The 27,726-nt window shown below is 38.3% G+C and overlaps 1 protein-coding gene and 1 pseudogene across 1 annotated transcript in view; both read right to left on the minus strand.

Moving 5' to 3' along the window:
- Window positions 1-318: 318 nt before the first annotated feature.
- Window positions 319-27,726, minus strand: part of TPTE2 (transmembrane phosphoinositide 3-phosphatase and tensin homolog 2) — a 101,460-nt gene continuing 74,052 nt past the window's right edge. The window contains exons 20-26 of the mRNA XM_076009565.1: window positions 17,789-17,850; window positions 16,246-16,326; window positions 12,518-12,627; window positions 7,318-7,399; window positions 4,882-4,977; window positions 2,556-2,626; window positions 319-514 (exon numbers count right to left, since the gene is read on the minus strand). Of these exons, the coding sequence (XP_075865680.1) occupies window positions 406-514; window positions 2,556-2,626; window positions 4,882-4,977; window positions 7,318-7,399; window positions 12,518-12,627; window positions 16,246-16,326; window positions 17,789-17,850 (611 nt within the window). The 3' untranslated portion in view covers window positions 319-405. The remainder of the gene's footprint in view (window positions 515-2,555; window positions 2,627-4,881; window positions 4,978-7,317; window positions 7,400-12,517; window positions 12,628-16,245; window positions 16,327-17,788; window positions 17,851-27,726) is intronic.
- On the minus strand, window positions 26,815-27,522 carry LOC142874984 (small ubiquitin-related modifier 2-like; annotated as a pseudogene).

The following is a 27,726-nucleotide window of genomic DNA, read 5'->3' on the forward strand; positions in this document are numbered from 1 at the left end:
TAAATCAAGTAGAGGAAGAAAATAGAAACTACAAGAAAATAGAAAATGAAACTACAAATGTGAAACAAAGCAGAAAATAAATGTCCAAAAATATATAAGTAAATGGGTATTAGGGATCACAATTTTTTAATATCTCAATTATTTTGATATGAGAGTTCTATTTCAAAGTTCTTCAAAATGATACCTAATGTTCCTGTGTATTGTGTCCCAAATTAATCTAAATATAAGACAGAAACTTTGTGTGAAGTATGTTCTTTCAAAAAAGAAAAAAATAAGCCATTGATGTTTTATTTATATATATTTAATGTATTTCTCAAGAATATATTTATAGTAAGAAAATAGGCTTAGAAGACATAAATGTGAAGGGGATTGGGAGGACAATAATTCAGTAACCAGATACCAACTCTAGATTATTATCTCCTCAAAATAAATTTCTACTGCAAAGTCTGGCTGGTAAATTTTCCATGCTTTTGGTTTATGGAGTTTGTCCAATTCATTTCTTGGTAGATAAAGCCTAAGAATAGAAAAAAATTATTATATTTTATTTTAGGGCTAACTGAAAAGCCATGCAGGGGGGCAACCTTGGTAGAGCTTTTTAAGAAAAGGACTTGCTCACCATGATTAGAGCCCTAGCCCCTTTTTCTGTGTCTCAGTTGTTTCCTTCCACCTTTCTGGTGAGATGTAAAGTATCTAATCTTCAGTGACACATGCTGCTGATTCTTTTAACATTGCTTTTTATGGAATCATGAGATCCAGGCTTAATAAAATATCTACATTTCTATATGTGACAGAAATCATTCAGAGACTAGGTGTGTATTAAAACCCAGGAAAATACTGTGTCTCTTTTAAATGATGGAAATTGGCATTTTTGGTTAAACAACGATCTCATGACTAATAAATACAGCTTTACCAAGTAGTATATAAATTTAAATGTTATAGAAATCTCTAGAAACTTATATATAAGTGATCTAACTTGTTGCTTCTCCAGTATGAATATGATGTTTTGTTTGTTTGCTTTTAGAGTATAGTGGTGTCACCATAGCTCACTGCAACCTCAAATTCCTGGGCTCAAGCAAGCCTTCCACTCAGCCTCCCACAGTGCTGGGATTACAGGGGTAAGCCACTGAACCCGTAACCATGAACAGGGTGTTTTAAAGAAAAAAAATGCATTCCTTAAAAGGAAGCACTTCTGAGGAGTAGCACCAAATGAAGCTCCAGATCTCACTGTTTGAGGAACTTTGCTCATGTTATGAGTCAAAGTTCATTGTTTGTATACATCCAGGAAAAAAATCAGTAAAAATATTCCATCAAATCTAAAGTTTACTCTATAAAAGTCCATTAAATATGTGTGTATTACAAGTATGTAGACCAGGTTGCCTTAATGGACTTGAGGGGTTATTAGGTCAAGTTCAGACTTAAAAGACTAGGTTTAGATATAACAATAACTATTAACTCATGCCACATATAATCACAACCACTTCTTCAACTCTGGCTTCAATGATTTTTAAAATATATTTTTTCCATTTGTATCAGATAGTATGGTGATACCAAAAAATCTCAATTTTTCACCACCACAGAACAAACAGTCCTTAAAGAGAACTTCTAGACTCAGGAATGAGTTTCCAGATATGGTAGAAAGTTCTTTGGAATAAAAATCTTCAAATCCAATTATTAATTACCTTTTTTTGTTTGTTTTAGAGACAGGGTCTTGCTCTGTTGCCCAGGCTGCTGGAGTGCAGTGGCATCATCATACCTCACCGCCACCTCAAACACCTGGGCTCAGGCAATCCTCCCACCTCCGCCTCCCAAGTAGCTGGGACTACAGGCGTGCACCACCATGCCTGGCCAATGTTTTTTATATTCTGTAGAGACAGGGTCTCACTATGTTGCCAAGCTGGTCTCCAACTTCTAGCCTCAAGCAATCCTCCTGCCTCAGCCTCCGAAAGTGCTGAGATTATAGGCTTGAGCCACTGCACCCAGCAGGTAATTACTTTTTTTAAAAAAAAGTTTCCCCATTTAGTTATAAGAAAGTCATGTTTAAGTGGAAGACTATCAATTAATGATTTTCCAGCTATCTTCTTAATATTTATTGTGTCATGTAACTTCTGCTCCAGATATGTGTATCAATCAGCTTTTCAGCTAGCTGAAGCCTCCCTAGATATCCCACCTTACTTAGCATATAATTTGGTAGTGGTCAGTTATGAGTAACTCAACAGCTACTTGAGGACCTGCCATATTCAAGGCACTGAGCAGATTCATTAAACTCCCATGGGAGGAATTTATTATCATGCTCAAGTTCTGATTATAGTAGTTTTTAATTTATAACACAGTTCTATGGCATGGATCTTGAGGATAATGCAACAGTGGGTTTCAAGAACAATTGTATTTTTAAAATAACCAGATTAAGAGGAGTAAGGCAATGAAGAAGGGTGACTCAAAGATTTTACGGTTTCTATAAATTGAGCTTATGACAACTGGCGAAAGACTTGTCATTACACCTTACACACAGATATTGAAGATTAGACTGTGTCTAATGGATTATATTATATCCATACCTGTTATTCCTTATAAAAGATGTATGAAACCAAAAGAAAAATTGGCACTTGGTATAGTATTTAGGAACACCCTAAAAAGATATGGTTAAAAGAAAGGTTATTTTCATAGTAAAATTGATGCTGGGAACTAATCATTCCAAAAGGATTTAAATTACTTCCTTTATTCCTTTATATATTTATCAATTATAGTCATTAAATATGCAGCACTCTATAGTCTAACAGTACACTCAACACACAAAGAAGGAGGCTTTATGAGAATGCTGTTGCTTTCTCTTTCTGTTTATATCAAAATTTTCAAGGAAATGTATTTTTCCATGATAGATATTTATAAATTTAAACACTTTAAACTCATTTTATTCAGATAGTGCTAAACAGAATCTACAAAGGGCCGATGTCTCTCTCTCTCTCTCTCTCTATCTATATGTGTGTGTGTGTGTGTATACCCAAACATATTATAGTGAATTTTTATGATTTTATGTAGCCTCAGCATCCATTTTAAATATGTTGGACTTTCTTACACCAGAGCAAGGCTCAGTCGCCCTTGACACAGTTTCCAGTTCTCCACCTCCTCCCAATTCCTTAATGTGATTGATCCAGATATGTGCCTTATACAGCCACCTCCTGGTGACTACTTCCCTGTGGGAGAACTAGTATAGCCTACTTGCCTCACCCCACAGACCCCCATACTCCATATGGATTGTGTGGATATGTCATAGGGACCCGCTCTCAGTCACAGCATAATTCCGTGAAACTTGTGCCTGCTTGCATTAAACCTGCCAATTAGACCTCCCTCCAGGAAACCTGCTCAGGTAGCACCTTGGACCCTGCAAAAGGCTTCAACTCTCAGGTCCCTGTCTCTCTGTTGCTCCCCACCCCACTAGTCAAGCTCAGGCCTTAAGGATGGCTCCACCCTTCTAAGTTGGCCCTGAGAGGTGTGCTGCCCTCTTTTCTCTGGAATCTGTAAGTAATAAAACTGCCTCTGTTATTTCATGTGTTTTGTTGTGCTGCTTTCGCCATCCATTTCACCTGACCAACACACCTAACTCTAACTCTCCTCCCAGTCAGTGGCTATTTTGGTAGGAATAAACTGGATACAGGCCAGACAAGAGCCACTAGGGTGTCTGCCATAAACAAATTTTCTGTGAGAGAGATACCTGGTTATGGGTCAGACACTTAGGCATTAAGCCATCCACTAGGATAAAGAAGTATCCTGTGAAAAGCACACTGTAAACATCCACAACCACCTCACCTGGAGCCCCATCTGAGCAGGCGTAGAGTTAATAGTCGCTCTCCAGAGAGAGAGCTCAAGACCAAATTAGGAGAAAACACAACACTTATTATCCATTTCTACAAAGAGCAGCTATATTGAATAATTAACCCTCATTATTGGTGATGACAGAAATATCTAAACATTTTTTAAAGTGCATTCATCTCATGGCTCTTGATAATCGTAAAGGCTGACTATTCCCCAAGGTCCCCTGGGCCAGTGACCTTCACACCAATGCTTTTGCTTAGAGACCACTGTTTGAGCAAGAATTCAGTGACTCCATTCTTCAAGGGGCGACATCTGATATGGGAACTATCCAGGTCACTTCCTTCAATACATTTACCACTTCATACTTAATAGATTCTCCTCCAACAGGTAGTAAAAGGGGATGAAGGAGGGTACAGGAAATAAATTTTAAATTGATCGACATACTTACTTGTTGGCAGTTCTGGTTGACAATTTAATAGTACAGTGAATTAAAACTAATATTAGGCTTAGAAATTTGTTATAAACAGAATAATATTCAGATATACATTTTATGACTGGTTAATATAAATTATATACTCATCATATTCAGATTAATGACAATTGGAGAAATTCTCATTTTTAATAAAGTAAATACTGAATTAATAAATGCTATTTATAACCTTATAATATCAACTCAGAGAAAAGTCAAATCTCTCTTACTTTAAAGTGTTTTATGAATTATGGGGAGCAATGTGTTTTAACGATGCAAAACAAAAATGTGATCACTGTTATGCAGTAAAATATATCTTTAGCATCTTGACTTTTGTATTTTTTCTTACTTGAAAATTAATATATGTAAATTATATAGAATTTAGAAAAAAACAAGTGAGCAAAAATTTTTCAAATTATATATGTTCTTATTTTTAAAAACTTTGTTATAGATCTGATTTGTTGTTTTCCTACACCTCCCTGGCAAAGAGTTAACATCCATTATTTCCCTTGTTGGAAACTGTAGCAAAGGAAACTCCAAGCCAAAATCAATTAAAACACCAGACAAGGACAATTGGAAGAGGCTGTTTCTTGCTTACTCACGGAACAAAGGAAAAACTGCATTTTCACATCATCGCACAAAGGTGGACAGCTGAATATATGTATTATTACTCTGTTTGATTCACTGTCATGAAAAATCTGTGAATGGACACAAGGAATTCAGAACTATAAACCTAGCTCATGAAAACAGTGAAGTTCATTTTCACTTATCAAGGCTTCCAATATTTATCAAGTACTTCTGATCTCATAGCCCAATCACTACATGTATAAATAAATATTAATAATCTTTTCTATAAAGTTGAAATACTACTGTTTATACATATATTTTTATTTTTGCTTTTCTGTTTTTTTATTCCAACAGAGCCTCCAGATATGTTTGTATTTTTTAAAGGCCAACATGTTTGAGGGTTATGGTGGGGCTCTTTTGAAAAGTAAAGTATTCAACTTTCTATTAGAGGTTAGTCAATTAAATATTATTGCTAAATGTTATTGTAAATGTCATCTGATTTTTATATGTTGAGGCCTCTTTTGAGAATACATTAAGAAACTCAATTTTAAAGCTGGCATTGACATTCAAAAAGCAATGCATAAATCATCATGTTTTATCAAGAATATTGCATTTGTTGATGGGATCATAGGCCATATCCATTGCAGGCTGCTGGACCAGTGATCAAAGATAGGTCAAGTTTTTGTAATGATGACTTTGAAGCTATACTAAGTACTTCTTTGTTATTGAGTCACCCTCAAAAATAATGGCACCCACAATAATGAAGGTCTCTGCTAGGTCCTGTGAAAACTACAAAAGAAGGTGCAGACTCAGCTATACACATAAGAAATGATAGTAGAATGGTATATAATTGTCAAGCTATATGATCAAGACTGGGTGTGTGAAGGAAATAAGCTCAGGTATGATAGGGCTATTATATCTTGAGAGCACAAAAGCCAGGGAAATAAGAGTGAAGTTGTTAAAGAATATAATGGGACATTTTCTATATAACAAAGTGGCCTGATGATTATCATATATAACATTTATTTAGTGATTTATAGTTCACAAAGCAACTTCATATATATTATCTAATTTAATTCCTACAACATTTGTGATGTGATGTTTATTTTATAGATAAAATGCTGAGCCAGACGGTAACTTTGACCATGGGCACACAGTCTGTCTTTTGCTCTACCTACAGCTTTTCACAATGAAAACAATATTTCAGGATGCGTATTTCGGGACTCTATATACTGCATTGTATAAGGAGAAAGAAAGGGTGAAGGAGACTATTTTAGAAGTCTAGGCATGAGCAAATGAGGTCTCGGACTAGGTAGTGGCAGTGGGAACAGAAAGGTAGGGAGAGCGTAGAAAAATTTCAAACGTATAATCAACAGGAACTGGTGACTAATTGCATACTAGGGGGCCAAAGCAAAAACAGAATCAAAGGTACTATGAAATTTTAAGGCCCGAGTGGTAGAATGTTGGTGCTATTTGCAGAAGCAGAGGAAAAGCTCATTTGATAAATTTGGATTGACTAATTTGTTTGAATTGCTGGAATGGAGACTGTCCAGGTTGTAGCTCCTACATCTACAACTCATTGGGTGTTCATAAATATCTGTTCAGTAAATGAGAGAACAAATAATTTAAAGAAGCAGAATGGGTGAGTATAACCAAGAATAGAATATTTGCTGCAATAAGAATAGAAAGCCAAAGATCAGCCCTTGGCGAATGCCTTCAATTAGGAGAGTCCAGAAAAAGTAGGGGGAGAGGAATAGGGCTGGTAATAGGAGAATTTGAGGCAAAAGCCTGGGGGGAAATTATAAAAGTTTGTGATTCTTAGACCCATGAAGGAAGCTCTCTTATTGTTTCAGAAAAGGCCTATAGTTTGAGGCATTTCTTCATTTTAGAAAAACATTACTTTGGATAAAGAGATTCCTCCCACTCTTGCATCGTTTCTCATAGTGTCATCCCATAGACCCTCTGAGTTAGAATCACTCGGGACATTTCTAAGTCTATAGGTTCCTGGGCCCAATTCTAGTTTCCTGAATCAGACATTAGTACAACCTAGGAATGCTTATCTTTACAAGCTCCTAGGTGGTTTTCATGCACACTAAAATTTTAGAATCATTTAATAAAAGATAAAATGATCCAGAAGAAGAGAATATGCCTAAAATGACCAGATAGGTGAATTTAAAACCTCGATAGATTCCTGGGAACATGCTCAGCATTTGCGGGAAAATAAAAGGAAAAGCAACACTCTGTACTAAAATGTATTCTGGAAAGTATCCTGAAAAAAACTATTTTGAACAATGTGGTTAATTTATTAATGGTTTGCATCCAAACCTTCAGTGACACCAAGTTGGATGGTAACCAGAAAACAACATGGCATCTCATTATGATAAGTTATGGTTTGGTAAGGTCAAAATGCTGATTTGACATTGAGCTTTAAAACAAACACCAGAATTTTCAGTTCATATGTTTTCTCTTACCTTAGCATTTTGGGATGAAGAACAGGAATAAATAATACTTTGCTTCATTATCACTTGCATGGTTAGATCACATCCATTGCCACTTCCGAGTCCTAAATGAAATTAAAAAGTTAGGCTGGTCGGAGAAAAGATCAAAATGTCTCACCAATTAACATTATGGATTAAAAAGAAAAAAATTATCCCAGCTATCAATGTGTCAATATTTAATCATTTGGTCTTGCATAGATTTTGTCTTTGAGAAATGGGGCTTCAAAAGCCCAATCCTGTCTCCCAAAGCAGAATTTATAAGACTAAAGACAGAGAAAAAAGACATATACTTCTGCTTGCATGACTTAGAATCTTACCACTTCAACTTTCTAGAAAAAAAATTTAGGGAAGGTGACTTGCAACCCTTTTTGCTAATATTAATATGTTGCTTTCTTCAGACTTCTAATCATGAAGTTTCTTTTTTTTTCTTTTTGTCCCCCCTGCTAGAGTGTGGTGGCATCATCATAGCTCACTGCAACCTCAAACTCCTGAGCTCAAGCAAATCTCCTGGCCCAGCCTCCTGAGTAGCTGGGACTATAGGCACATGCCACCACGCCCTGCTAATTTTTTTTCTATTTTTTTTTTTTGTAGAGATGGGGTCTTGCTCTTGCTCAGGCTAGTCTCAAACTTCTGACCTCAAGCAAATTTTCTGCTTTGGCCTCCGAAAATGCTAGGATTATAGGCATGAGCCACCTCACCTGGCCTAACCATGATGATTCTTTTAATAAATACTGTAGTTTAAATTATTCTTGCCCTACTTTAAGTACAATTCCTAATGCAATCTCTATGAAAATACAGAATAGTTAAATTCAAACATTCCTGTGATGTTTAGTATATATTTACAGACAAATGGTCTGTTGCCCCTTTTTTCAATTCAAATGATCCACTTTCTTTAGCATTTCCTGAAAGAACTACTTTCTCAAGCCTCCAATTAATTTTTATTGCTTTCCTTTCAACCCTGCATATTTCAACCCTGCAAATATGCACAAAACAAAAGGTAGAGAATTTTAAAAAATATTCTAATAAAATAGTATATTAATCATTCTTGATTGCTAGTCTCATATTTTGTTTGTTTTTATTTAATTTTGTTTTCACTAACTCTAGGCTGTTAATCTGTCTTTAGGAATTACAGTTTCTTGCCTCAGTTCCCTCTGTTCCATTCCAGGCACAGAACTACTTTCTATTGCTGTCTACAAGAAAGCTGTGAAATGTAGAACTAAACTAAGTCAAATACTTAATCACATGACAAGAAAAGAGCATGGATTTATAAGCTTAAATTCCGACACATGTAAAGATTTAAAATAATTTAAATTGGCCGGGCGTGGTGGCTCATGCCTATAATCCTAGCAGTCTGGGAGGCTGAGGCGGGCGGATTGCTCGAGGTCAGGAGTTTGAAACCAGCCTGAGCAAGAGTGAGACCCCCGTCTCTACTAAAAGTAGAAAGAAATTAATTGGCCAACTAAAAATACATAGAAAAAATTAGCCGAGCATGGTGATGCATGCCTGTAGTCTAAGCTACTTGGGAGGCTGAGGCAGTAGGATTGCTTGAGCCTAGGAGTTTGAGGTTGCTGTGAGTTAGGCTGATGCCATGGCACTCTAGCCCAGGCAACAGAGTGAGACTCTGTCTCAAAAATAAATAAATAAATAAATAAAATAAAATAAAGTAATTTAAATATTATTTACACAATTTAAAAATAAAAAACTGAAAAAGACATGAAGCAAAATTTCACCATCTCACCAGTTCTCCACCTGTTTAGTTCCTCAGCTCTGAATATACAGCCGCTACCATTAGTTTCTTGCCTTTATGCATATAGAATCAAATATGAATATATATCCTCCAAGATGTTTTATATATATAAATACACACAAATATGAATACATATTATTCCTCCTTTTGTTTTACAGAAATGGTTGCATACAATAGCACTGTCTTGTACCTTGCATTTTTAACAATTTAACATTTGCCAAAATGGGTCTATAACCAATTGCATTCCACTGGACACAGCTAATTTGCATTTATATGGACAAAAATTACAGCAGTCCCCCCTTATTCACAGGGAATACATTCTAAGACACCCAGTGTACATCTGAAACTGCGTACAGTATTGAACCCTATATATACTATACTTTTTGCTACACATCCATATCTATGATAAAGTTTATAAATTAGGCACAGTAAGAGATTAACAACAATAATAGAATAGAAAAATTATAACAATATATTGTAATAAAAGTTATGTGAATGTGGTCTGACTCTTAAAATATCTTAGTGTTCTGTACTCACCTATTTTTGGACTGCAGTTGACCATGAGTAACTGAAAACGCAGAAAGTGAAACCACAGATAATGGAGGACTACTGTATCTGCCTTAATATCAGTTTTCTACAACTTCCAAAATTGTAAAATAGCTCAAAGACAATAAAAGGAGGAAAGGCAGAGATAAACCCAGAAGGGTACACTAAACAAGATATTACCCATTTCTAAGTCTTTCTCATACTTTTTTCTGGTGGTCTTTACATCCATCCCCTTTCTGTTGTGATAATAATCTCAAAGGAAGATTATTTTTATTTTAAAATAAGAGTGATCCCATTAGGTTTGGCCTGATTATTTTTACAGGTGCAGGAAGAATTTTAACTTGCCATATAGGCTTCATTCAGTCTACTCTGTGAGACTAGACCCACACAGTATTGAACAGCGAAGGTCACATCTCAGTGTTCTATCTGGAACTCTTCATGAAGAATCTCAGATTGGACTTTTAAAATTATCTGTTTTATGTTAGCCTGAGACTAGGAAATCAAGCCCATGAAATTCTCCACTAGACTTCATCTGCAATGCTTATAAATTTGGGTTAGTTCCTCTGTTCTTCAGATCTGCACCTTATTATTTTTAACTAAACAATGTCACCATAGGGTTTAAATAAAATTCAAAATATTAATAAGAGAAAAGTCACAGTCTTAGGATATAGTATCAGACTGAGACAACATATGAAATTGTATAGCATATTAAGCACATTTTTAAGCTTAGAATTTTGAAACACTAATTCTATTCTCACTATTCATATTATAGGAGCACATTAAAACTTCATTAGATTAAATGCCTGTTTGTCTGCATGGAATAGTTTAATGCTCACAAAGGTTTGTTTAGATACTGTCATTTCTACTGTTAACCAACAGGAAATTGAGGAAGAGTATACACTCAGCTATAATAGAAGCTGTCACACTACTGAGTTGGTTTTATAGTTGGGTTTAAATTTCTTTGTGGGAGAAACTGCTCCAACAGCAGACTATGTTGCCACTCACACTGCAGAATAAAGCAACCTAGCTCTTTTTGCTGGGCTCTGCTGAGTGTGGAAAGGAAGAAGTGCAAGGTCTGCTGTCCCCTACCTTCTGCCACCTACTGAACAAGCCTGGCACGTCTATCCTTGGGGGTTCTGACAACAGTCAGGGTTCCAAGTGAGGTCAGTCACTAGGCTCCACCACAACCCTATCCCTCTTAATTCACATAGCTCCCATGAAGCAGTCATAATGGACTTTGTAGAGGACTTTGCAGTCTACAAAGCCTTTTCAAAAACAGTTGCTCATTATATATACTCAGGCAGTCTCCCGCCAGAACAGGCTGGGTTTCAAGGGTCTTCTTGCACAGCTGCTTGTTTGGAAATCTGGACCAAAATTTCCCACGGAAGCAATGCTACTGGGTTGAAGTTTGTTTTCAGAAGTCAGAAACCTATGTAATCTGTTTGTGGTAATCCATTAACACTTCTCACCACCACCAAGAAGTAGTGGAGGTATGTGTAGGGGAAACAAACATATGCAAATAATTTTTTAAAGCATTTTATATTTTAATGAACAAGTATCATTTTTGTGATAATGCAGTTTTAATTTATATTTTAAAGGCTTCTTTTATTTCTGAATAGTTGGACAAAATGTTAAAGAAAATATATCCAGATCTTATTTTGTATGCCTTCTTAGAAGGCTAAAAAGAACTAGGATGTCTAGGTGGATACCAGTATACTAGTACCTTCTCACAATCCACAATCCACCTGTTACAAGAGGTTTGCTTTAGAAGTTCAGAAGCATAACCCCCTTGCTGCCTTCTGGCAGTGGGAGATGGTGAGATCCCAACCTCTCCACACTGACACATCCCTGCTTTTGCTTTCCCGCCTCCCCTGAGGGTAGGATGTGTGTGGCGGAAGTGAGATAGGTGATAGAGGACAGTTCTCTCTCTCTGCTTTCCTGAGTCCCACAGATGAATAACCTGACCAATTTTCTTGCCTCCCTGGGCAATGGTGGATTCCAGCCATAGCTTTATTCTCTCCTAACGGTCTGGAAGCAGGCACATAGTCAGCTCTTTTGAAGTTTAGGGATTTTTACTACTGGTAATACTTGGTAACCACTAGGGGGCTGAGACACACCTCCACGGAGCCCCATGTTTTCCCAACCCTTTCCATTTTCATGTAGATTCAGGCAAGGAGGAAGTGCTGCCCCTTAGGAGGCTTTCCTCAATATCTCCAACACTGTGTACCCCAGTGCTGTGGTCGGCTTTTTATCTATGTACTTAGTTCTTTTCTTTACTGACCCATGGACTCCTTACTGGCAGGGAAACACTAGCACAAGGCCTGGCCAAGAGCAGGCATTCAGTAGTTACGTGGCAACAAATAAAATAAAATTAATTTGCTGTTTGGGTATTTAACACATCTTGATGGAGTTGCTGGTAGTGAGAGGGTTACAAAGGGAGGAGAGAGGGGAAAGGGGAAGCCCAGGGTGATGAAAAAAAAGGAACTAGGAAAGGAGTAGGTGAGAAAATGATACAGGGACACCTCCACCAAGACGAACCCAAACTAGAGTTGGTTATGAGAAACAAGCAGTCTTAAGGGTACATGGGTCCTTCTCTCCTCCATCAGAGGCTCTACCCTGAAAAGTCCATCGTGGCCTGAGGCCAGAGGAGCAATGAGAACAGGACAGAAGGGAAGGGGATAAAACTCCCAAATTTGGTGATGGAAAAGGGAAGGTGAAGGACATCTAGGAGTTAGCAATATGGCCAAGGATTGCTGTGCGAGCATATGTAAAAAAACAGCTATGAGTTAGGATCATCTGTATATGTAACTATGAGCAAAACTCTCCAAATAGTGGAAACATTGGCCCATCTGCCCAATTTTTCAATTATATATAAAGCACTTACCATGAATTGAATAAATAATGAATTTTTTTAACAAGAGAAATTTTGTTGGAGGAAGATTCCAATCGTAGGTATGTTTCACTTCTTCAAAATATCCAACGTATCTATTCTGCAAAGCAACACAAGCCTCAATTTAAGTGGAGATGAAAAGTCAAGTCACCATTCCTAATTTTTTTTTGATAGAGCTTATTAAAAGCAGTGTAGTTTAGGAAACATTTACTGGGTACCATTATATAAGTCAGTATTTTTATGAATGTTGCCTCACAACTGAATATCTGCCTTGGTGGGGAAAAAAAACATTGAACTAACTGCTTATGGGGAAGTGAAAAAGGATAGAGCCAGGTCTTGCTTATGGGCTACTTATGATTGAGAGGGCAACTAATCAGAATTGACAAGAAAACAGCTACAACATTATCAATATGGGGGTAGAAGCGTAGTTGTGGCTGAGATAGAAGAAGGTTTGTGGTTTGGTGGGCAGTAGCCTTCTGGGCATGGGAGAATGGTGTATCTGAAAACTCAAGAGGAAAACCTTCATAGGTCAGTAGTAGATTTCATTTCATTCTTCTCTTATTCCTGCCAGCTAGACTTTCTTTCCATTTCCTCAGTTCTGCTTTCATAAGGAAGCTATGGAATTCTCCTAGCTTTGTCCTTCCCCTGTGGCAAGCTGTCAACAATGGCTCTCCTTGAATCTTTCTTAAGGTAGTTAAAGAGTTCTGGTACTGAAGCAACTGGACTCAAAAGTTTACAGACACCCATTGAGAAGTGTTAATAAAATTAACTGTCAGACTTTCCACTAGAAAGGGCCAGTCATGAGGAAGGCTTATGTAAGTTCTTAACTCAGGGGTGGATAAAATGTGATTGGTAGAATAGCCCACAATGCATGGTTTAAATGCGACTGAGAATTACCACCTGCCACAGAGAGCACTCTGTCCTGGGGCCTTGCCAACACAGCTCTCACACCTGCAGCTGAGCCCTTGCATTGCTCTCTAAGTGAATCAGAAGAGATCCAGTTGCAGCCTATGGAATATCAGTTCTGGACTAAAGTTAGGGAAACTGTGCACATTTGCAGAAGAAATGGAGAAGGGGAGATGTACCAGGTGAGTTACACCTAACATCCCCTTGGCGCCTGCCACCAAATTCTTCACCTTCCACTAAAAGCTGTAACCTACCAGGGCCCTCACGCTGATTTTGCTCCCATGCTTCTTTCTTCTATAGCTTAAAAAACAAGCACTTGTAACAAAAATTAATTACAACCAACACATAGTAAGCTCTCACTACAAACAAAGATGATATTATGAAAAGCGGCAAGACACTTTGGGATGCAAAGGGTAGAAAGAGGCATAGATATGGGCCTTGCCTTTAAAGAGGGTACAGAAGTCACCACTTCAAATAGCTAGAGAATAATGTAAGGTGACTTAGTCCCTAAAAGAAACACAAAGGGCTAAAAGAACTGAAAAAATGAGAGACTATTTCAGGCTGGAAAGGGACAGGGACTCTAGGAAAAGGGCCCATGTGAGCAATGGCAGGAGGTGTAAAGTGTCCACAAGCTGGGAAATAGCAAACAGTCTAATGTGTTAGATGTGGGGTCTGTCAATGCACATAGTGGAAGAAAAAGGTGGAAAAATCAAATTGTAGAAGGTCTTGAATGCCAGGTTGAAACACTGAGTATGTTGCCATTGGTAGTCGGGGGAACATTATGGATTTTGAGCACGGAAATGGCATGATTAGGGCTAAGCTTCCATAACTTCATGCAATACTTTTAGCTTAGGGTCTATGGCTGTCTTTGTTTTCTTTTTGGCTTGGGTGTAGGAGAATAGCATCAGTCGGTAAGGCTGAGGGTTTTTTTTGCCCAAATTAAAGATCTGGGGCCAGTAATTACAGTGTTATTCTAAAAGAGCCAAGTGACTTATTTAGCTCCTATCACTTCACTCATTGACAAACTAATTCACAGCTACATCCAAATCTACTGAAGCATCCCTAACCAGCTCTCCTTCCAGTTTGAGGAGCAATATAGATGAGAAGCTGTGCATAGCATGGGAAATAATGGACTTCAGAGTCTGATGGATCTAGATTTGAGTCCTTGGTTCAAAAGTTAATTTCTCTGAACCTCAATTTCCCAGTTTGTAAAATGAGAATAGTAGTCTGCTTATAGAGTTGCTAAGAATAATCAAATGAGATAATGAACACAAAACCCTTAGAATGATTTGACAAAGTCTACAATGTTGTCAACTCTATGGGATAAATGTCCTGCTTCCTTCAATAAACAAATCACAAGGAATACAAAAGAGGTAGAAAACCCATAAACTAAAAGAGACTTAAGAGACATAGTAACCAAATGAAATGTGTGGACCTTGTTTGGATCCTGATTGGAACAAACTAAATTCTAATGGATTTAGAAATTTGGCTAGAAATGGACTAGAAATTTGATATTACTAAGGTATTTTTAAGGCATAATATTTAGTAAAGCTTTGGTTTCTTTTAAGAGGACTTATATTAGATATCATAGCAAAATACTTTTGGGATGAAATGATCTGATGACTGAAATGTCCTTCAAAATAATCCAGGTTTAGGGAAAGAAAGAGTGGAGAGGAGGGTTGGGTGGGGTCAGGAGAGTGGGAAGGGAATGGATGAAACATGAGTGGCTGCAGGATAGAATGACTAATAAAGCAGTGTGATGACTAAAGGGAATTATTGTATGATTCTTTTGACTTTTGTATATGTTTTTAAATTTCTATAATAAAATGTTTTAAAAAAGAAAAAATAGGGTGATGGCATACATTTCACATAGCTGTTATGAGTATTAAATGAGATAATGCAAAAGTGCAATATTATCTGGCATATAATAGTCTTTTGGGGGAAACAGCTTCAGAAGGTATATAATCAATTTTTTTTTTTTTTTTTTGAGACAGAGTCTCGCTTTGTTACCTAGGCTAGAGTGAGTGCTGTGGCGTCAGCCTAGCTCACAGCAACCTCAAACTCCTGGGCTCAAGCAATCCTGCTGCCTCAGCCTCCCAAGTAGCTGAAACTACAGGCATGTGCCACCATGCTCGGCTAAGTTTTTCTATATATATTAGTTGGCCAATGAATTTCTTTCTATTTATAGTAGAGACGGGGTCTCACTCTTGCTCAGGCTGGTTTTGAACTCCTGACCTCGAGCAATCCGCCCGCCTTGGCCTCTCAGAGTGCTAGGATTACAGGCGTGAGCCACCATGCCCAGCCTATAATCAGTTTTTGAAAAGTGTTTATGTCCTTTTTTCTTTCTTTTTCAAAATACACCTCCCCCCCCCACACACACAAGGGAGTCATCCAAAAACAGTCCTTGTAATGTTCTGCAAGGATTGAATTGTCCTAGTAGGGGTTTGTGAAAGACTCAGTTCCTCTTTACAGGGAAATCAAAGACTAATGACTTTAGATAATCTTTAGGGGGCTGGAGCCTTAGGTATTGGATCTTCCTTCTTTGGCAAGGCAATCAACTCCTGGACTCTGTTAACAATAACAAAGATAAAATGGAAAGTGGGTTGCTCTGAGGAGAACCCAGAGCACAAAGCTTGGGCAGCACCTGAAGTGCAGGTCTCAGCACTAGGGAAGGATCAAGGCCTGTTGGTAAGGCACCTACTAAGTGATACTGCTATCACCAAAGGTGAAGAATCTAAAACAAAACCAAGTAACAGGTCCCAATCTTCACCTGCTCTGCTAAAAACCTTCCCTTTTTAAAAGGAAAACTTACCTGAGAAGGAGTTTCTACTCCCTGAAATTTAGTGCTGCTGGTTTTATTTGTTCGTCGTTGTCCAAAATAACGAAGGCTCTGCTATAATGAAAGGAGACAATTCAACCATGGTCTATCTGCACACTTTTCTTTCCTATATCAGCCATCCTTAAAGTTTGTAAATGCACATTATTTCCTTAAGTTAGTGGTCTTTGGGCAGAGGCTACCCAAAATAACAAACTAAGGTATATCAAGGACTTCTCTCATTCAAAGATGCATAAAGACATGAAATTTTAGAGCTAGAAAGACCTAGAGATCACCCGGTCCAAGTCTTCTTCCTATTTTTCCATTTTACAAATGAAAAGACTAAGACCAAATGAAAACCAAGCAAGCAACCTGTTATGGAGATGCTGCAGCTGGTTAGAGGGAGCTAGGGCTCTGGGTCAATGGCTTTCAAAAGTCTTTGTTTTCTCAGCTACAATCCAATTTAATAAACCTAGAAGATACATACACACACATACAAATACTTACCTTTTAATATTTTCTGTTCTGCTGTATTCCATTTTATTTTAAAAATGTTAGTCATAACCTAGCAAGTTGATTTTACAACTCACTGATAGATCATGATCCATATTTGAAAAACACTGTCAATTGTTTAGAACACCCAATTTAAAGGCCTCTGTGTCTCAAATTAGAAAAGCCAGAAATGGTGGAATTAGAGTGCTGGGCATCGTGCATAATCCACTCCTTCTCTTCCCCAGATTAGGCCAAGCAATTTGAGAAGAGCTGCTAGCGGTATGTTCTGGAAGTGGTAAGTTTTCAGCAAGATTATCCAGAAAAAGGACTGAGAACTAAGAAGTGAAAACAGCCCACCCTGCCTTCTCAGAAATTTCCAGAGGTCACAGGTCCCCCATTATTAACTATGCAAAGCTAATTATGTTTAGAAGAGACTTTGTTCTGAGTTGGGAAATGGTGCCTTCTATCTATCTAGCAATTATAAGGATGGTCAAAGTTCTTTGGAGAACTTATCTAATTAATCATGGCATTATTCTCATGAAGAAGGAAAAAGTCATGTTACTTGTGGGACTAAGGGCAGGCCAGGACTAGGGTGAGGTGAATGAAGCAAATGATTACTAAAGTTTTTTTTAACACTTGCATAACATGGCTTTACTCATCTCACCTTAATCCTGCCCTATTGGGTCCTATCTTGATTTAAAATGTTGATATTGTATACATCATAGTTTTTTCATTAAGTTTTATTTTTAAAATATTACATTAAAATATTATTTATTCTAATGGCTATGATTTTTAGCATTCCTTAAATTTTGTGCCTCACTAATCTCACCCTAGTCCTGGCCCAAAATAAGAGGTCCTTAAGTCAGTTACTAAGTACTGCATGTTAACAAGGAAGTATCAAAACCAGACTTTCAAAAAACTGCTTTTCCAATACAATTTCACTTAACTACCATGACTTAAAGAATCATCTTAACATCCTATCGGTGATGTTTCAGAACTAACAAATTCAATCATCATAAGACAAAGTTTGTAATAATATCTTTCATACCTGTGCAGTTAAAAAGATTCCCCTGGTAATAAGGCAGACACAAACCATAGTTCCTGTTCGGCCTAGAAAAGAAAAGAAGTTAGTTCAAGGAACCATCGTTCATGGTAGTACTTAGTATAAAAACACACTCAGAAACATTCAGAGTGCATTTTGGATTTATTTTTTTTCATCCTGAATGTGCTTGTCCAAAATATTTTAATTCAGAAATAGTGAAAGATGTTTCACTGCTTCGTGGTCATACTTGGAATTTGATGTTTTAACTGTTGGCATGATATACACGTGCACGTGTACATTTTTCTTGAATCTCTAATGCTGGGTGATTGCAATAATAGGAAGAGGCAATCAGCTTTGCTCTAGGACTCTAAAGCTAAATCACTACTTATTAAAAACTAATTACACACCCCATTTTGCTAAATAACATAAATAAAAGTAGTACCTATAGAAGATAAACAGAGTCAGAACTGCAAACACCATCTAGCATTTTCAATACCCATTATTTCTTCCACTTCAGAGTTTTCAATTGTATTACAAAAGTTTTCAAACATATGAAAGTAGAGAACAATATAATGAACTCTCATATACCTGTTCCCCAGATTCTATACTTATCAGTATTTTGCTTTACATGATTAATTTCTCTCTTCTCTTCCCTCCTTTCTTCCTTCTCCCTTTTTCTTTCTTTTCTGTTGTAGCATTTTAAAGGAAACCCTTGACTTCATGCTTCCTGTCATTCCATCTTCAGAGTGTCCTATTTTTAACTGTAATTTATTTTTGCCCTGCTACACAAAATTTGGGTTTTTTAAAAAACATATGTTGCCTCTTTTATTTCTACAATGATCTGTGGCTTTTGTCTTAGCCAGTAAACACTGAATCAACTTAATCATTTTATGTAATTCCAAACTTATACTTTTTACCTAAAATGCACAAAATTTTACGTTCTATCCTTTAAAAAAATTTTTAATGAACCGCTAAACTGATTTTGCAACACACAGTTTGAAAAGCACTATTCCAAACCAGGTACTTGCAAAGAGGAGTTCATACCACCCCTTATGTTAAATGCTTCTTGCTAAAGGGAGGATCTCACAATCCTGACCATTAACAGCCTGGATCTCAGCTACCTAGACTGCTAACATGTCAATTTTGGAGGACTTCTTTGGGTCTCTGTAACTCTGCTATTTTCCCATTGAAAGAAACTTTACCAATTACGGGCATACCATAAGTGGATTCACGTCCTTGTTGCTGTGGATAATTACAACTGTAGACATAGTAGACGCCTTCTCATCCAGTCAAGCAGATAAAGCAGGAAATCATAAAAATGATATATAAATGCCTTAAATGTTTTATTATAACTTCAAATATAAACATACATTCATTCACTGAACTTCTGATATTGGACAAAGGCTTTAACTTTTTAAGTTTGGGTTTCTCCAAATGGAGTTCTTGAAAAATCCAGGCCAATTTTATTTATTTATTTATTTTTATATCAGCATATTATGGGGGTACAAATGTTAAGGTTACATATATTGCCCATCCCCCTCCCCCTGTTGAGTCAGAGCTTCAAGCGTGAGCATCCCCTAAACGTTACACATCTCACTCATTATGTTTGTATATACCCATCTCCTCCTCTCCCCTCCCACCCACCCGACACCTGATAAATGTTTTTCCTATATGTCCACTTAGGTGTTGAACCATTAATACCAATTTGCTGGTGAATACATGTGGTGCTTGTTTTTCCATTATTGAGATACTTCACTTAGTAGAATGGGTTCCAGCTCTATCCAGGAAAATACAAGAGGTGCTATATCACCATTGTTTCTTAAAGCTAAATAGTACTCCATGGTATACATATATCGCATTTTATTAATCCACTCATGTATTGGTGGGCACTTGGGTTGTTTCCACACCTTTGCAATCGTGAACTGTGCTGCTATAAACATTGAGTGCAGGTGTCCCATTTGTAGAGTGTCATTTGATCTTTTGGGTAGATGCCCAGTAGTGGAATTGCTGGATCAAATGGTAGATCTACTTGTATCGCTTTAAGGTATCTCCATATTGCTTTCCACAGAGGCCGTACCAGTTTGCAGTCCCACCAGCAGTGTAGGAGTGTTCCTATCTCTCCGCATCCCCGCCAACATAGTTACTGTTTGTGGACTTTTTGATAAAGGTCATTCTTACGGGAGATAAGTGATATCTCATTGCAGTTTTGATTTGCATTTCCCTGATGATTAGAGATGTTGAACATTTTTTCATATGTTTGTTGGCCTTTATTCTGTCTTCTTTTGAAAAATTTCTGTTCATGTCCTTTGTCCACTTTTTGATAGGGTTGTTTGATATTTCCTTGCTGATTTTCCTGAGTTCTAAATGAATTCTAGTTATCTAGTGTAGCTTGCGAAAATTTTCTCCCATTTTGTGGGTTGTCTGTTTGTTCTCTTGACAGTTTCTTTGGCTGTGCAGAAGATTTTTAATTTGATCAGGTCCCATTTATTTATTTTTATTGTTGCTGTGATTGCCTTTGGGGTCTTCTTCATAAATTCTTTGCCTAGGCCAATGTCTAGAAGAATATTTCCAACATTTTCCTCTAGAATTCGAATAGTTTCACACCTAATGTTCAAGTCTGTTACCCAGTGTGAGTCGATTTTTGTGTGAGGTGAAATGTGTGGGTCCTATTTCAGTCTGCTACATGTGGCTATCCAGGTTTCTCAGCATCATTTATTGAATAAGGATTCTTTTCCCCTGTTATGTTTTTGTCTGCTTTGTCGAAGATTAGTTGACTCTATGAGGATGGTTTTATATCTCGGATCTCTGTTCTGTTCCACTGGTCAATGTCCCTGTTCTTCTGCCAGTACCATGCTGTGTGGATTACTATAGATGTGTAGTATAGTTTGAAGTCTGGTAAATTGATACCTCCAATTTTGTTTTTATTGCCTAAGATTGATTTTGCTATACAGGGTCTTCTCTGGTTCCATATGAAGTGTAAAACTATTTTTTCTACATCTGTGAAAAATGATGATGGTATTTTAATAGAGATTGCATTGACGCTGTAGGTCACTTTGGGTAGTATAGACATTTTAACAATGTTGATTCTGTTGACCCATGAACATGATATATTCTTTTACCTGTTTACATCCTCTGCTATTTCTTTCTTCAGTGTTTCATAGTTCTCCCTGTAGAGGTCTTTTACCTCCTTAGTTAAATATATTCCTAGGTACTTTATTTTCTTTGTTGCTATTTTGAAGGGAATTGAGTCTTTGATTTGGTTCTCACTTGTACTGTTGTTGGTGTATATGAATGCCTCTGATTTCTGTGTATTGATTTTGTATCCTGAGACTTTACCAAATTCATTTATCAGTTCAAGGAGTCTCTTGGTTGAATCCTTGGGGTTTTCTAGGTATAATATCATGTCATCAGCAAAGAGTAAGAGTTTGATCTCTTCTGCTCACATTTGGACACCCTTAATTCTGCTCTCTTGTCTGACTGCTGTAGCAAGGACTTGCAGCACTATGTTGAATAGAAGTGGAGATAGTGGGCAACCTTGTCTTGTTCCAGTTCTAAGTGGGAATGCTTTCAATTGTTCCCTATTCATTATGATATTGGCTGTGGGTTTGTCATATATGGCTTGTATCATTTTTAGGTAAGCCTGATCTATGCCTATTTTGTTGAGAGTTCTTATCATAAAAGGGTGTTGAATTTTGTCAAATGCCTTTTTTTTTGCATCTATTGAGAAGATCATATGGTCTTTGTTTTTGCATATGTTTACATGGTGAATTACATTTATAGATTTGCGTAAGTTGAACCATCCCAGCATCCCTGGGATGAAGCCCACTTTGTTGTGATGGATTATTTTCTCGACAAGCACCTGGATTCGACTGGCTAGGATTCGACTGTCATTTTATTGAGAGTTTTTGCATCTATATTTATAAGGGGATATTGGTCTGTAGTTTTTTTTGTTGTTGTTGCATCCTAAAATGTGTTGGGGGGGATTCCATCCTTCTCGATGTTGTGGAATAATTTCTGCAGGATAGGTACCAGTTCTTCTTTGTAGGTGTGGTAAAATTCGGGTGTGAAACCATCTGGTCCAGGACTTTTCTTTTCAGGAAGGTTTTTAATTGCTGTTTCTATTTCAGCATGTGATATTGGTCTGTTCAGGAGTTCTATTTCTTCCTGGTTGAGCCTAGGGAGGCTGTGTGTTTCTAAAAATTTTTCCATAGAGATTTTTGTAGTATTCATAAATTATATCTTGTATCTCCAGGGCATCAGTTGTAATTTCTCCTTTATTGTTCCTGATGGAGCTTATTAGAGATTTTTCTTTTCTGCTTTTCATTAATCTAGCCAAAGGTGTGTCAATTTTATTTTTTCAAAGAACCAACTTTTTGTTTTATTAATCTTCCGTATGGTTTCCCTGTTGTCTATTTCGTTTAGTTCTTATTTGATCTTAATGATTTCACTTCCTCTGCTGGGTTTAGGATCAGTCTGTTCTTCTTTTTCCAGCTCTTTGAGACAATTCATTAGGTCGTATATTTGTGATCTTTTCAACTTTTGGATATAGGCATTTATGGAAATAAACTTTCCTCTCAGGACTGCTTTAGCTGTGTCCCACAGGTTTTGGTAACTTGTATCACCTTTGTCATTTAGTTCAAAGAATCTTTTGATTTCCATGTTTATGAAGTGATCATTCAGCAGAAGGTTGTTTAGTTTCCATCACTTTGTGTAGACATGAGAACTCCTGTTAGGATTGGTTTCTACATGTATTCCATTGTGGTCTGAAAAGATACATGATATAATTTCTATTTTTTTTAATTGTTAGAGACATGCTTTGTTTCCTGGGATATGATCAATCTTAGAGAATGACCCATGAGCTGATGAGAAGAATGTATGTTCAGTGGTATTGGGGTAGAATGTCCTGTAAATGTCAGTCAGGCCCATTTGTTCTAGAGTTCTGTTTAAGTCTATTATTTCTTTGTTGATTTTCTGTTTGGAGGATTTGTCCTGTGCTGTTAGTGGGGTGTTAAAGTCTCCGACTATTATGGTGTTGTTGTTTATCTATTTGTTTAGATCAAGTAGAGTTTGCTTTATGAATCTGGGTGCACCAAGGTTGGATGTATATATATTTAGAATTGTTATGTCTTGTTGAACTGTACCATTATATAGTGACCTTCTTTGTCTTTTATTACTTTTGTTGATTTAAAAGCTAAGTTATCTGTAATCAGCACTACCATGCCAGCTTTCTTTAGGCTTCCGTTTGCTTGAAATGTTGTTCTCCACCCCTTTATCTTTTTTTTTTTTTTTTTTTTTTTTGAGACAGAGTCTCGCTTTGTTGCCCAGGCTAGTGTGAGTGCCGTGGCGTCAGCCTAGCTCACAGCAACCTCAAACTCCTGGGCTCGAGCGATCCTTCTGTCTCAGCCTCCCGAGTAGCTGGGACTACAGGCATGTGCCACCATGCCCGGCTAATTTTTTATATATATATCAGTTGGCCAATTAGTTTCTTTCTATTTATAGTAGAGACGGGGTCTCGCTCTTGCTCAGGCTGGTTTCGAACTCCTGACCTCGAGCAATCCGCCCGCCTCGGCCTCCCAGAGAGCTAGGATTACAGGCGTGAGCCACCGCGCCCGGCCTCCACCCCTTTATCTTTAGTCTAACTGCATCCTTGCAGGTTAGATGTGTTTCCTGAAAGCAGCAGATACTTGGCTTGTGTTTTTTATCCATTAGGCCAGCCCGTGTCTCTTGAGTGGGGAGTTCAAGCTATTCACATTTATTGAGATAACTGATAGGTGGGGCAGATTTCTGTTCATTAAATTGGCTTGAACTTTGTTGTTTTGTTTTCTCTCTTAAGCTATTGTGGTATTTGGGCTTTGATCTTTAGCTCTGAGTAGATTTACATTCATGGGTGTTTATTGTGCTGATCCATGGGTAACATTGTTTTGAGTACTTCTTGAAGGGCTGGTATTGTCTTGGTGAATTCCCTCAGTCTTTGCTTACCTGAGAATGTCTTGATTTCTCCTTCATATACAAAACTTAGTTTTGCAGTGAATAAGATTCTAGGGTGGGCATTATTCTGTTTCAGAAGAGTAAGAATGGGGCCCTGGTCTTTCCTTGCTTGTAAAGTTTCAGTAGAGAAATCTGGCGTTATTTGGATTGGCTTTCCTTTGTATGTTACTTGCTTCTTTCATCTTACAGCTCATAGAAGGGCCTCTTTAGTTGATATTTTGGTCAGTCTGATGACTGAATATTGTGATGCCTTCCTGTTTGCATTGAATCTCCCAGGGGTCCTCTGAGCTTCTTGAACGTGTATCTGGAGATTGAGCAAGGGCTGGGAAATTTTCCTATATTATATCTTCAAATAGCTTGTCCGATCCTTGAGTGTTGTCTTCTTCCCCTTCTGGTAACCCTATGACCCTCACATTAGGTTTCTTCACATAATCCCACATCTCTTGTAGGCTTTGCTCTTTTCTCTTGTTTCTCTGCTCTATTTCTGCGACTGATTTATTTAATTGGAGGGTGTTATCTTCAATCTCTGAGATTCTTTCTTCTGTTTGATCTACCCTGTTCTTGAGGCTTTCTACTGTGTTTTGTAGTTCCCTGAATTGATTCTTCACTTCCAGGAGTTTGGTTAGACTTTTCTTCATTGTTTCAATTTCTTTAGTGAATTTTTGTTCCAGGTCCTGGAATCGTTTTGCGTTTTCTTTGTGTTGGTTATCCAGTTGTTCTTGCAAGTCGTTGAATTTTCTTATGATCCAAGTTCGAAATTCTTCTGTCATTTTAGTGGTCTGATTTTGGTTTGTGTCCATTTCTAAGGGGCTAGTGTCCTCTTTGGAGGTGTGCTTTCCGTTTGGTTCTTCATATTTACAGAGTTCCTTTGCTGATTTCTTCCCATCTGGCTCAGTTGTTGCTTCTTGCCTTTAGGTTTTTGTTTGGATAATGACATGACCTGTTTAGTCTCTGAGCCAGTAGGTGGTGTTTGTGGGTGAAATTTGACCACACCCTGTATGATGAGTCAGTAGGTGCTGTGAAAAGGGTGTGCAGAATGTCCTCCCTTGTCAGTAGGTGGTGCTTGCTCAGAGGAACAGGCTACACTGTTGTTTTTCAGTCTTGTATCAAGTTCTTGTTCCCCTGGAGAGGCACTCTGGTGCCTCAGGTGGTGGGTGGGGCCCTGGGACTTCCAGGTATGTCCTTATTCTCAACCTCAGTGAGTGCTGGTCTGGGAGTGAGTCTGGGTGGAGCTGGGTTGGGCAAGCCTGCCCTCAGGCACCACAAATGCTGTTAGCAGGGGTCAAAGTTCTGTTCTTTGCTTCTGGGAAGTGCTGTCAGGGAGGGGCTGGAATGGCCCCGCTCAGTCAGAAAGTCTGCGTGTGGGGGTTGGGCTGTCTGAGACCAGCAGTCTGGAGCGGGCCTCGCTCTTTTCCACCCTCCCCAACTCCGGCTACTCCTGGGCCTCTGCCAGCAGGCCAGACCTCATGCTGACAGGCCGCCCCTGGCTGTGATGCGGCTGGGAGGTTTCCTGCGCAGGATCACCTCCTGGGCTGGGCACACGGTTCCCCTTTGGGAGGAGGGTTGCCCTCAAGGATGCTGATCTGCCCCTGAAGGCACACACACCTCAGAAGGCTGTTCACGTATATCCCTTCTGTGCCCCAGGCAATGTGAGACCTGGGTGCATGGGATCTGGTCTGTTGGTCTGACCTCTGGGCCCACTAGGGAGAGGAGTGCCAGTTCTAATTCACCCACGGGGAGCCCAAGCTGGGTTGATGTCTCTCAGCCTCAGGGTCTGCCCCATTCTCCTGGAATCACCAGGCCAGCAGCACCTGGGAGGACTGGCGGGTAGGGAGCTCACTAGCTGAGTACCCCTCAGTCAGCTGCAGGGCCCCAAAAGGGAAGGTCCCATTCCCTGGAGATGCCTCCGGCTGGTGGCTATATTATCTCTCTTGGCAGCCACGGATAGGGACGGGGAGGAGAGAATGAAGCAATATGGCGCCTGCCGTGCAGCTCGAGTCTGTGCACACAGAGGTGCCCCGAGGGAGTTGGGAGCCTGGTGCCATGTCCACTATAGGCTTACCGCTCACTGGTGGTGGCCGTCTCTGGGCTAGTCTCCGCAGGTCTCTCCACCTGCTGGGGAGCCCACCAGCAGTCTGAGATGTGAGGGGAGAGTTAATGGCTCCACCTACCCTTGCTGCTGGTCTCCAGGCTACTGGGGGGGGGTCCCTACTTCCAGTTATCCTTTGCAACCTCCTCTCATGGAGTCTCCTGTGGTCTCAGGTACCCCTCCTTCCGACCCTCGTCCAATGTATGCTTGTCTGCTTACTTCTTTCTTCTAATTTCTCCTAGAATCTGTCTTTTCTGCAGAGACACCCTGTCTGGTGGTGTTTCTCATTCTTGCTCTGCCCTTCTCAGGCCAATTTTATAAACCATTAAATCATCTATGATCTCTAGTTTTCTTTCTTTTTTTTTTTTTTTTTTCATTTTAAACAAGAAGTTTATTTAAACAACAAGATGCTTGACTTGAAGGGAAAACTATCTAGGATACTTTTTAGAGTAATTTATCCTTACTTAAAGACAGATTTCCCTACATGTAACAACTATGCACAAAAAAGTTATAAAATTGTCCTTGGTTTTACAATGATAAATGAAAAGCATTAAAATTCTCCAATTGAACAAGGTATGCAAGGACTTCTATGTTGTTGTTTTTTGTTAAAACAATCAGAGCAAAATAACTTACTAGAATATAAAGATAAGAGCTGAATGAGCATGCCACTAATGGAGAAAGGAGGTATTTTCACAGAACCAGTATTTTCCCCCATCCCATCTCCACTTGATATCAACCAAAACATACCATTGGCCATTTAGTTAAAAAAAAAAAAAGCAATATGCTTGTGCATGTATACAATCTACTTTATGTACAATAAAGGAATGGGGAAGGGGAAAATGAAAGAATAGAGAAAACTATACTGTAATAGGATGTGGTGGATCCAAATTGCAGTTTTCTAATAGAATGTAATCTTGTTCTGTAACAACAGAGTTCTGGAGCATAGTAGCAGGTTCCCTTTTTAGTAGACACCTCCTGTCTGCTGCTGGAACACATCAATTGTATCTTCATCCTCCATTTCCAACTGTGCAGGTGTGTCTGTTTCATTGATTGGCTGCCCATGAAATCAGAATCTGATCTGTCTCATTGACAAACCCTGTCATTCACAATAAGCTTTCATTAGTTTACTAAGTGGTGTATGCCTCTTAATGTTAAAATACACCACAGAGCCATCCTGTCCTGCCACCTTCAAATTAATGTGATTGTTGTTTCAGTCTTGACTCCTTCCTTAGGCTTTTCGTCCGCCATGGCGAGTGCCGGAGTTTCCTCAGCTGCCGCTTCACAAAAGAGGTACCAGATCTGCACCGAATGAGCACACAAGCACCACCAGGAGCAGCTCTGGTTTTGTTTATAAAAATCTAAGTGCAGAATCCTTCCAGATTTTACTACTAGAATTTTTCTCCCTGTGTTTTATTATAGTCTTGTTTGCATTTAACTTAGCTGCAATTTTGTTTGTAGCCACTCAACTTCATTGAGTTTTCCTCATTCAATTCATTCAAACATTCAACTTATTCTTCATAAAATTGTAAAAGTCTTTTTGTTCACTTTGACATTTAACAGATTTATATAATATTTGATTATACAGCATATTATAATAACAAGTAGAACTGGCAGACACTGGTGGAAGCAGAAATACATGGGCATACAAAAGGAAAGTATACAAACAGCAAATTTTCAACATGCCCATGGACACCAATCAGTGTATTTATAAAGGGAATGGAGAATATTAGATAATCCACCAAGTTAGTTAGACACACATCAGTAAGACAGTTTCTGTTATCCTGAAGTCAGCAGAAATGTCTTGTATCTCTAAATATAATATAATTCTTGGCCTTCATAATGATTAATGACTAACATTTGAGTAATG

Source organism: Microcebus murinus, chromosome 13 (genome assembly GCF_040939455.1).
Source record: "Microcebus murinus isolate Inina chromosome 13, M.murinus_Inina_mat1.0, whole genome shotgun sequence".
In the NCBI taxonomy this organism is placed as follows: domain Eukaryota; kingdom Metazoa; phylum Chordata; class Mammalia; order Primates; family Cheirogaleidae; genus Microcebus; species Microcebus murinus.